This window comes from Emydura macquarii, unplaced genomic scaffold (genome assembly GCF_026122565.2).
Source record: "Emydura macquarii macquarii isolate MOO-44397 ecotype Brisbane River unplaced genomic scaffold, CSIRO-AGI_Emac_v2 contig_2403, whole genome shotgun sequence".
Classification (NCBI taxonomy): Eukaryota; Metazoa; Chordata; order Testudines; family Chelidae; genus Emydura; species Emydura macquarii.
This window is the reverse complement of record NW_027132540.1, coordinates 167,494-178,718: the sequence shown is the minus strand read 5'-3', so window position 1 is coordinate 178,718 and position 11,225 is coordinate 167,494. Positions and strand designations below refer to the sequence as shown.

The 11,225-nt window shown below is 55.3% G+C and overlaps 1 protein-coding gene across 1 annotated transcript; it reads right to left on the bottom strand.

The window, feature by feature from the left end:
* Positions 1-9,193: 9,193 nt before the first annotated feature.
* LOC137161888 (olfactory receptor 14C36-like) lies at positions 9,194-10,129 on the bottom strand. The gene has a single exon (XM_067561397.1). The coding sequence runs from the start codon at positions 10,127-10,129 to the stop codon at positions 9,194-9,196; it is 936 nt and encodes a 311-aa protein (XP_067417498.1).
* Between the last annotated feature and the right edge of the window lie 1,096 nt (positions 10,130-11,225).

Genomic DNA, 11,225 nt, shown 5'->3' with positions numbered 1-11,225 from the left:
CAGCCCAGGGGGACCCTCTGTCTATCAGCGACGGGCTGCTTGATGCCAGCCCCTTTCACGATTTCCCTGGAGCTCTGCCAGCTCACCTCCTCTCTGGGCTTACCAGCCCAACCTCCCTCCTTCCAGGGAATCACTGCTTCACTCCATAGCCCCAAACACCCGCTGCCCCTTCTCCCAGGGAGTGGCGGCTGCCAACTTCCTGGCTTTACACCAGCCCCACCTGTTCCTTCCCAGCTGGGCTCCATCAACCTTTCCAGCCCTGCTTCTTCTCTTTGTGGCAGGCACCGCTTAGACACACAGCAACAGACCCCCCCACTGGGCCGGTGCTTGGCAGACACACAGTAACTGAGACGGGAACCCATTGTGCTGAGCGGTGCACAGACAGTGCCACCCCGGAGCAGCTCACCGTGTAGCTGGCAGCTGATGGAATCTAGAGGCTGAGTCAAAGCAGTGGGTGAGGATTGGTGGGGCGGAAGGACAAGGTAACCATGTGATCGTCTTTTCATAGCCTTTAGGGCCAAAACAGACCCTTGTGAGTCTTGCAGTTTCAGGGTTAATTGCATCTCTGCCCCCTTCGTGGCAGCCCCTTAGAGCCCACACCTCCAGTTGTCACCTCTCTTTGGGTGGAGAGCTGTCTGCCTCTCCCTCTAGACCAGGGATCTCAGCTGGAAACCGCCCTGCAATTTGCTGTGACTAGCTGCACAGGTCTGAGCACCTGTCGTTTGCGCTGTCTAAGGGACAAGGAGAATAATGACCAGGCACCTGCCAGATTTCACAGCGCACAGTCCATTTCTGTTAGGACAAAAGCATCACAGAGAGAATATACAGGGGTCCTGGATCCAAACTCCAAGTATCCCTGCGAGTGACCCCCCCCCAAGGGGGTAATGATTAACCAAGGGCAAAACAAGGAGTGATCTTTGCAAGGGCGTTTGGGCTAAAACGCACTGCTATGTAGAGGCCAGAATTGAACCCAGGAGTTCTAGATCACTGCTCCCCCAGTCTAGCTCACTCCACCCTCCACTCCTCTCCTGCATCCAGGAATAAAACCCCAGCGTTAAACAGAGACAAATTCCAGTCAGTAACAAAGCCCACATTTATATGCGGGAGGGTGAGTACCACTGGCAGAAACGCTCAAGGGAAGCAGTGCATGCTCTGGCTTTTGAGGTCTTCAAGTCAAGATTGCCTCTGTGGATGACAGGCTTTCCGCAGGCACGAGTTATTGGGCTCGGCCCTTGATGGTGAAATTCTGTGGCCTGCCAAGTCCAGGTCAGGCTAGATGATGCTGCTGGTCTCCTCTGGCATTAAACACCGAGCAGGCTGTGAATCCCTGCATCTGGACACACTGCCTGGCAGGTTGTTCAAGCTGTGAGGCCATGGCCAGAGCCCTACGCTCTGAGAGCTCCCTTCACCCCTTTACATCTTCCTGACCAACCTCTTCACGCAGAAGGAGGATTTGTCCCCCCCAGGTGAAACCAACGTCGGACTGGAAGGGTTTAAGGGTAAGCGTTCTTGTGGCGATTAGCCCAGAGTTGCCCACTTCAGGGTCCTTGAACCTGCTTCTGAAGAAGCTGGTACCAGCCACTGGGGGAAACCTGGCTGGAGAGGCCTTGGTGCTGATCCCATCAATAGAAATAGAGAAACTGTTTCTCTGCTCTGTTAAATTTCTTCTTCAGCTCTGAGGTGTCCTTTCTCTCTGCAGATTCTTATAACCTTGCACCCTCCCTGTGCCCTTTCCTGTGTTCTCTCCCCTTTCACGCTGGTGTATTGCACTTCCCTGGGTCACTCACAGCTCTGCCAATATTAAATCCTGGACATTTGCTGTGTTTTTAAGCACATCATGATGCCCTCCCATTGGCAAACTCCCACGGGCATTATCAGAATTGTCTGGGGCAAAGCGAAGGAGATCGCTCATGTGTCCCTGAGTGAGGCGAGTCCGAGTTCCTTGCTAGAATGGATTGATGTTGCGGATTGCACTGGGTGCTAACTAGGAACATTACACTGAAGCTCCTGTCTTTGCTTAATTTAATGCAGCAGTTCTCACAGAAAACTGCTCGCACTGATCTTCCAGGCCTGGCCTCCCTCTCTGAGTCCTGCGCTCTGCTAGGAGGTGCTGTATTGGAAGGGGTTATTCAGTAGGATGTGCTCTGTGCTCGGAGTCAGTGCTGAGCCGTGTCCCAACCAGCTTCTAGGGGAGCACAGTGTTTCTGGGAAAATGGTGGGGGGCTCAGTAGACGGCCTTGTTCTCTCTGAGTTCTTGCTGACCCCATATCCCAGCATGGAAGCAAGGAATGGTCGTGGGGGCTCAGCAGGGGATGAACTCTCCTGAAAGTCAGAGCTGAGCCCCAGTTGCGAATGCAGTGCTTGGCTCCTGGAGAACTCACAGCACTTTTTGGTCAAAGCAGATGTTTTAACCTTCATTTCCTGGCTAAATCTGAACTCAGGCTATGTCTTCACTGATGGCGGCAAATTCGCCGACTTATCTGGATTGACTGAGCGGTCAGTGAAGACCCGCTCAGTTGATCCAGAAATCGACGTACTAAGACCACCTTCTCAAGTGGCATAGCTCTGTGTCGACGGGAACCGCGCAGTGCAGTGAAGATGGCGCGCAGAACAGAAGCACAGAAGTTGTCGGGAGTTACACAAGTTTTTTGCGTACCTTGCGTAACTCCGGTCGACTGCTGCCGAATCTCTGAGGTAAGTGAAGACAAGCCCTTAGTTAATTCCATGCTTGTTATGGCGCTGCTGGCTGCGCGGGTCCCCAGTCCCTTCTTTCTGCCAACTCCGACAGCGGGGACGGGGGGTGGGTTTGGAATGGATATGAGCAACACATCTCGAAGAACAACAGTTACTGGTAAGTAACCTTGTTTTCTCTCTTCGAGTGATTGCTCATATGCATTCCAATGTAGGTGATTGCGTAGCCGTACCTTGGAGGAGGGTAGGAGTTATCGGTGACCTGCTCTAGACAGCACGGCTCTGCCGAACCCTGCGTCTTCCCTTGCTTGTTCCACGATGGCGTAATGCGACGTGAACGTATGGACTGACGACCAGGTCGCTGCCCTGCAGATGTCCTGCAGGGGAACCCTCTCTAGAAAGGCTGCGGAAGAGGCCTGGGCCCTAGTGGAGTGTGCTCTCACCGGCCCTGGGAGGGGTACTCCTGCCTGCTCATAGCATGCTTTAATGCAGGCAGTAATCCACTTGGAGATGCGCTGGGTGGAGACAGGCAAGCCCTTCATCCTATCCGCCACAGCCACGAAGAGCTGTGTCGACTTCCGGAAAGGCTTGGTCCTCTCGAGATAGAAGGCCAAGGCTCGCCTGACGTCCAGCGAATGTCCCCTCCTTTCCTCCTCCGACCCATGGGGTTTGGGAAAGAACACAGGAAGGAAAATGTCCTGGTTACAGTGGAACTGAGACACCACCTTAGGCATAAAAGCCGGGTGAGGCCTCAGCCGGACCTTATCCTTATAAAAAACCGTGTAGGGGGGCTCCGAGGTTAACGCCCTCAGTTCGGAGACCCTTCTGGCCGAGGTGATAGCCACTAGGAAGGCCACCTTCCATGACAAGAGTAGAAGGGAGCACGTAGCCAAGGGCTCGAATGGGTGACCCATCAGCCCGTTGAGGACCAAGTTGAGGTCCCAGGGTGGCACCGGGTCCCGCACCTGAGGGAAAGTCCTCTCCACCCCCTTAAGGAACCTCACCGACATAGGGTGAGAAAACAGGGAGCGGCCCTCCATGGGTTGGTGGAAGGCCGAGATGGCTGCCAGGTGGACCTTGAGGGAGGCCAAAGCCAGGCCCTGCAGTTTAAGCTGCAGTAAGTACTCCAGGATGGCCTGAATAGGGGAGATGCTAGGGTGTAACCCTCTCGCTTCTGCCCACCCCGAAAACCTCCGCCACTTAGCTTTGTATGTTACTTGCGTGGACGGCTTCCTGCTGCCCAGGAGGACCTGTTGAACCTGCATAGAACAGGCCCTCTCTCCCTCCGTCAGCCACAAAGTCTCCAGGCGGTAAGGTGGAGGGAGGTCAGGTCGGGGTGCAACAATCTCCCATGGTCCTGGGAGATCAGGTCGCACCGTCTGGGTAGCGGAATCGGTTCGGTGATGGAGAGGTCGAGCAGCATACTGTACCAATGCTGCCTCGGCCACGCTGGAGCAATCAGTATAACGTCCGCCCTGTCCCTCTTGATCTTTAGGAGGACTTGGGGCAGGAGCGGGACAGGGGGAAAAGCATACATTAACTCCCCTGTCCAGGGAACCAAAAAGGCATCGGACAGAGAGCCCGGCTCGCGACCCCTGAGCGAGCAAAACCTCGGGCATTTCCTGTTCTCCGCTGTAGCGAACAGGTCCAGACGGGGAGAACCCCACCGTTGGAAAAGGGAAGCCACTATGTCCTGGTGTAAGGACCATTCGTGGCGGGGAGAAAAAACTCTGCTGAGGCGGTCCGCCTCGCTGTTTCGTACCCCCGGGAGGTGAGAGGCAGATAAATGAAAACCGTGTCTCACCGCGAAATTCCAGAGGTGAATGGCTTCCTGGCAAAGTGCCGAGGAGCGTGCCCCCCCTGCCTGTTCATGTAGAACATGGCTGCCGTATTGTCCGTAAGGACTTGGACCACTCTGCCCCTGAGGAAGGGGAGGAAGGCCCTGCAGGCCAACCGGACTGCTCTGAGCTCGCGCACATTGATGTGCAGGGCTCTCTCCTCCAGAGACCAAAGCCCTTGGGTGCCCTGATCGTGAGAAATGTGGGCTCCCCATCCCCGATCGGATGCGTCTGTGATGAGCGTCACAGATGGGGTGAACTCTCTGAAGGGGACTCCCATCATCACTTCCCTGGGGTCCCTCCACCAATCGAGGGACGACAGCACCTGTGGGGGAACCAGGACCACTCTAGTTAGAGAATGCCTGTGTGGTACATACACCGAATTCAACCACGCCTGGAGAGGTCTAAGCCTCAATCGGGCCAGTCTCACTACATATGTAGAAGCCGCCATATGTCCCAACAGCTGCAGGCAGTGCCTGGCTGTCGTCATGGGGGACAAGTGGAGATCCGATATTATGGCTGCCATCGCCTCAAATCTTGCTTGAGGCAGGAAGGCTCTGGCTTGTACTGCATCTAACCTGGCTCCAATAAACTCAATACATTGAACCGGAGTGAGTGTGGACTTTTGCTCATTGACAATCAGCCCCAGTCTAGCACACAAGTCGCGTGTGAGGAACAGACTATGTCTCACATGGGCACTCGACCTCCCCCTGATTAACCAGTCATCCAGGTAAGGGAAGATTTGAACACCTTTACGGCGCAGGTGGGCTACTACCACAGCCATGCACTTAGTAAAAACCCTGGGTGCTGAGGAGAGCCCAAAGGGTAGGGACCGAAACTGATAATGGTGTCCCGCTACCACAAACCTCAAAAACCGCCTATGGGCCGGTAATATCGAGATGTGAAAGTATGCATCCTTCAAGTCCAGGGCGGCATACCAATCCCCTGGGTCAAGGACCGGAATGATAGTGGCGAGAGAGACCATACGAAACTTAACTCGCCTAATATATCTATTTAGGCCACGGAGGTCCAGAATGGGCCTAAGGCCTCCCTTCGCCTTGGGGATTAAGAAATACTTAGAATAAAAGCCCCTGCCCTCTTCGGCCAGTGGGACTTCCTCCACCGCCCCCAACGTGAGGAGCGACCCAATCTCCTGCACCAGGAGCTGAACCGAGGCCGGATCCCCAGTGTGGGACAGCCTTGGGGGGTGTTGGGAGGGGAGGTTGTAAGCTGGAGGGCATACCCTTTAGCAATCACCTCCAGGACCCAGCGGTCCGTAGTGATGGCTTCCCATTCTGAAAGAAACGGGCGAAGCCTGTCCCCAAACGGCCGACCAGGATCCCAGAGAGAGAAGGAAGAGTACTACCCTCCTGCTCTGGGTCAAAAACGTTTATTAGGCTGATTACCCCCTTTTGCAGGCCCATGCTGGCCCCTCGCAGAGGACCCCTGACGGCCTCCCCTGCTGGGACCGCGGTAGCGCTCACGACCCCTCCTCTGCTGGGGTGGTCGAGGAGCCGGCCTGGGCGGGGGCGGTGGTTGCCCTTGGACCTGCGGTCTGGACTGCTGCCTGGAGGCCTGAGGAGTATACAACCCCAGAGACTTCAGGGTGGCCCGAGAGTCCTTGAGAGCGTGGAGCTTGTCGTCTGTCTTTTCCGAAAACAGACCCAGGCCATCAAACGGCAAGTCCTGGATAGCCTGCTGAACCTCTTGAGTGAGGCCAGAGGCTTGAAGCCACGAGCAGCGGCGCATCACCACCGCCGAGGCCATTGCCCTACTGGCTGTGTCAGCCGCGTCGCTAGCCGCCTGCAGCGCAGCGGTAGCCACCGCAGATCCTTCATGCAGAACCGTGGAAAAATCCGCCTCCTGGTCAGGGGGCAGCTGGGAAGCAAACCTCTGCATCGAGGCCCACAGGTTCTTATTATACTTCCCAAACAAGGCCTGGTGGTTCGCTACTCTAAACTGCAGCGCCGCAGTAGAGTAGATCTTCCTCCCGAACAAGTCCAGTTTACGGCCCTCCTTGTCCTTAGGGGTGCTACCCTGACCCCCCTGACGGTCCCTCTGGTTGGCCGCATCGACCACCAGAGAACTGGGCGCAGGGTGGCTGTATAGAAATTCAAAGGGTTCCTTGGGGACATAATATTTCCGTTCCACCCCCTTAGAGGTGGAAGGCAGGGAGGAAGGGGTCTGCCACAGCTTCCTCGCTATCTTCATGACATTGTCATGCACTGGCAAGGTCGCCCGGGAGGGTCCCAGAGAGCCCGAGGGCCCAAAGAGGGAGTCCTCCTCCTCAGACATGAGCTTAAACTCCATGCCCAAGTTCTCAGCAGCCCTCTTTAGGAGGTCTTGGTGGGCCCTGAAGTCAAACAGGGGCCCTTTACGATCCCTTGCTGCTGCCTCATCCGGTGACGATGAGGAAGAGAAGGGTAGGGGTGCGGAAGAGGGTCCCTCCCCAGGGTCCGAGTCCTCCGAACCCTGCTCATGAACCTTAGGGGCCGGGGGGACTGGGGGGGCCACCACAGAATGCAGTGACACCGAGCCCTGGGGCATAGAGGCATTCCAGGGTCCCCAATACGGCCACTGCCAAGGTCCCTGGGCCCACCCCGCGGCCTGCAGGGAAGGCTGATGGAGCCGCACCGCCCTAGTGTCACCAGAGCCCCCCGTGCGTCGCTTATGTCGCCGACGCGTGGAGCGGTCCGATGAGGACGACGTGGACCGGTGCCGACGTCTGCGGTGCCGGCGATGAGAGGAGGACGGGGACGACGACGACGACGCACCCGACCTGCCCCTGCGGCGAGAGGACTTGCGATGCCGCTTGCCCCCTCGAGACCGAGAGCGGTGCCGACGATGGTGACGCTGAAGGGAGTCCAGCCGTCCCGAGGTCGGTGCCGGTGCCATCACCGGTGCCGGTTGCAACGGTGCCATCATCGGTGCCGGCTGCAACGGTGCCATCATCGGTGCCGGTTGCACCGGTGCCGGAGCCGGCAACAGTGCCGAAGCAGGCGTCGGTGCCGGGATCGGCGGTGCCGCCAGATGTGAGTCGCTGCCTCTCGAAACGACCGACAGTGACCTCGATCGGTGCCGGGACGGGCTCCGCACCGTAGATCGTGAGCCCGAATCCCGGTCCCCGCTCGAATCGGAGCTGGATCTGCGGCTCCGGCGACGGACTCGGGACCGCCCACGGTGCCGCGGTGCCGAGTCGCTCGACGACCTAGAGTCGGAGCTCGGAGGGGAGCCGACGCTCTCCACCCTCCGTGACCGTCTGGCAGGAGACTTAGATTGGGAGCGTCTCCAACCACCGGGACCACCCAGCGCGGGTTTGCCCCGAGACGCGGGTCCCTTGTCCCTCGGCCGAGGGGGGACGGAGGCGTGGGCAAGGCCATGAGGGCTCGTGCCGCAGTAAACGCCTCCGGCGTCGACGGCCCTTGCAGGTGCACTCCCCCACTACCAGGAGTCGGGGGAGGCAGCCCGCGTGGAGACCCCGGTGCCGGAGTAATCTCAACGGCGCTTGGCTGGGGCGTCTCCGTACTTCCTCCACCCTGCGCGGGCCGGAGGGAGATCTTGGGTGCGGCCGAAGGCCGTGCCGTCTTCTTGGCCACCTTAGAGGCCCGCGGCGGTGCCGAAAGCGGTGCCGGTGGGGGGGCGCTCCGCACCGACGACACACTCGGTGCCGACGGAGACCGGGACGGCTCGGAAGCTGGACGGAGCGCCGACTCCATTAGAATCGCCTTTAGCCTCGCGTCTCGTTCTTTCTGGGTCCGAGGCTTAAAGGACTTACAAATCTTACATTTGTCTCGACGGTGTTCTTCTCCAAGGCACCGGAGACAGCGGTCATGCGGGTCACTAATAGGAAAGGCTTTAGTACACAAGACACAGTTCTTAAAGCCTGTGGACCCCGGCATGACTCCCAGCAGAAGAGGACCCCGTCCGGGGTTCTAACTTGTCACTACAACTACAAACTAACGAACTCTATAACTACTACTATAACAAGAAATGTTGAAAACAGTCAAACAACTAGGGAATGAGCTACTTGCACACAGCAAGAGGCGATAGTTCCAGTAACCGTCACAGGCGGAAAGAAGGAACTGGGGACCCGCGCAGCCAGCAGCGCCAAACCCCATCAAAGAGGTGATGAGATTGCATCTTGAATAGATGATAAATAATTGATACCCTCATTTAAACAACCATATGCCACACTCCCAAACTCCTACCCCCCAAATAAACCACGTAGAGCACAGGAACGAATCAACCAACCAATAAACAAAATAACACACACAAAAAGAAACAATCAAGCAAATACAAAGCAAACACCCATACCTGAAACACTATTTTTATGACCAAAAAGGAGAAGAGACAGAAACTTCATGAAGTTCACTGGGGACTTAGTTATGACTATTGTTATTCTGTGCAATGTGGTCAGGTCGAGTGGTGATGGTAGCACTCTAAAATAAACAGATACGTGTGTAGTCAGATTTATGGATAGATATAGAGATTCTGATCCTATTTACACTGCTGCAACCCTTCATTAACTCTTCTGACTTCAATGGAGTTAGTCTGAATTTTATTACTTCATAAACATATTTCAAGTGTATCAAGGAGACAAATTTGTCATCAGTCGATAAAGAAGCTCAGAATGAAATCACAGTCAAGGAGCAAGGATGGACATTCTAATTTTTGGTGAATATCCTACACACCATCAATTTCTGTAATGCAGCTTTGATCTCCTTGTTCCTCATGCTATAGATGATGGGATTCATCACCAGAGGCACCACGGCATAGAGAACACCCATCAGCAGATCCGGATTTGATGCTGAGGTGGAGGTGGGATTCAGATACTCAAACAAGCTAGTGAAAACTAACAAAGAGACCACAGTGAGGTGAGGCAGGCAGGTGGAGAAGGCCTTACGCCGGCCCTCTTCAGAGGGCATTCTCATCACTGCTTTGAAGATCTGAACATAAGACACAATTATAAAAACAAAGCAGTTTACACCTACAAACACACCAAAGGCAATACACCCAACTTCACTGAGGTACAAGTCAGAGTAGATGAGCTTGAGCAGTTGGGGGATTACGCAGAAGAACTGGTTGATGACATTGTACTGGCAGAAGGGTAACCTGAAGGTGTTCCTGGTGTGTAGTGCAGAGTAGACAATACCACTGATCCAGGCACCGGCTGCCATTTGAATGCAAGCTGTCCTGTTCCTCACCCTCTCATAGTGCAGTGGTTGGCAGATGGTGACGTATTGGTCGTATGCCATGATGGTGAGCAAGGCAAAATCAGTTGTGGTGAAGCCAACAAAGAGAAAGACTTGGGTGACGCATCCAGGATAAGAAATCAACCTCATGTTCATGAAGGAATTGACCATGGATTTGGGGAGGGTTACAGAGATGGAGCCAAGGTCTAGGATGGATAGATTTATCAGGAAGACGTACATGGGGGTGTGCAGGTGGCAGTCGAGCGCTATGGCCATGACAATGAGAAGGTTCCCCACCAGGGCTGCCAGGTAAATCACCAGAAACACCACAAAGTGCAAAATCTGCAGCTCCCGAACATCTGAGAATCCCAGGAGTAGGAACTCGGTCACAGCGGTTTGGTTGGACATTTTCTTCCTCTGTATATTCTCTGATGGCTGTAGAGGGACAGACAAAGATAATGCTTGGGATTACAGTGACAGAGGGAATGGCCCTGATCCCCCTCAGTAATATCTCATGATGTGGGTTTCAAAGGTGCATAGCTCTCATCCTCTCCATTGACTAGGAGTGGTGAGTTATCACTTGTAGGTAAATAGGCTCCCGTACAGTAGGAGATGCAGCAGTGTACACCACCTGAAGGTCTATCTCAGGATGTGTCTTCATGAAATGCCGTGTGAAGGATGGAGCAAAGTGCAACCCCAATGCAACACTTCTAGCCAAGATGGATTCCCTCTCTCCTCCAACCGCAGGCTCTGAGCTTGGGCACGAAACGAAAATGCCAACACTGCCTGATACCCACTTTCAGTGGAAATATGACATAGTGTTACTCGGTACCTGTGTGAGAGCTCGTCTATAATGATTGCATGCAACACCACCCGGGTGGCCTGCTGCCTGCTGATGAATTGATTGATGACACCAAATCCCAGTTGCATTTCCCTCTCTGTGTCAACATGGACTAGAAGCATTGCTCAGCTGCCTCTTTGCTGGGTAATTTAGAGCTCTAACTTTATGTGTGCGTGGGTACCTGATATTCTCGCCCCCTTCCTGTGTGGAGAAGCCCAGAAGGCCTATTACCTACCCACGGCAGTGGCGGTGGACTATGCCCATTTAAAAGCAGAAATCCTGGCTCGGTCGGGGGTAACGAGAGCCGTGCGGGCCCAGAGGTACCACGACTGGAGATTCCAGGAGGGCAAGGCTCCGTGTTCACAATTATTTGACCCCGTCCACCTCGCCCAGAAGTGGCTGCAACTGGAGGTCCACCGGCCAGATAAGGTCCTGGAGATCCTGGTTATCGACCGGTATATGAGGGGTCTGCCGGCCAACCTCCGCGCTTGAGTAGGACAGAATGACCCCTCATCTTATGACGACTTAGTTGCACTAGTAGAGAGGCAGGTAATGGACAGGGGTCTCGCCCGGCCAGTCAGAGAGGACTTGCCCCTGGTCAGATGACCCGCCCCAGTTCCGGGGGTCTGGACGCCCGAGAACCCGGTGAGGACCAGGTGGAAG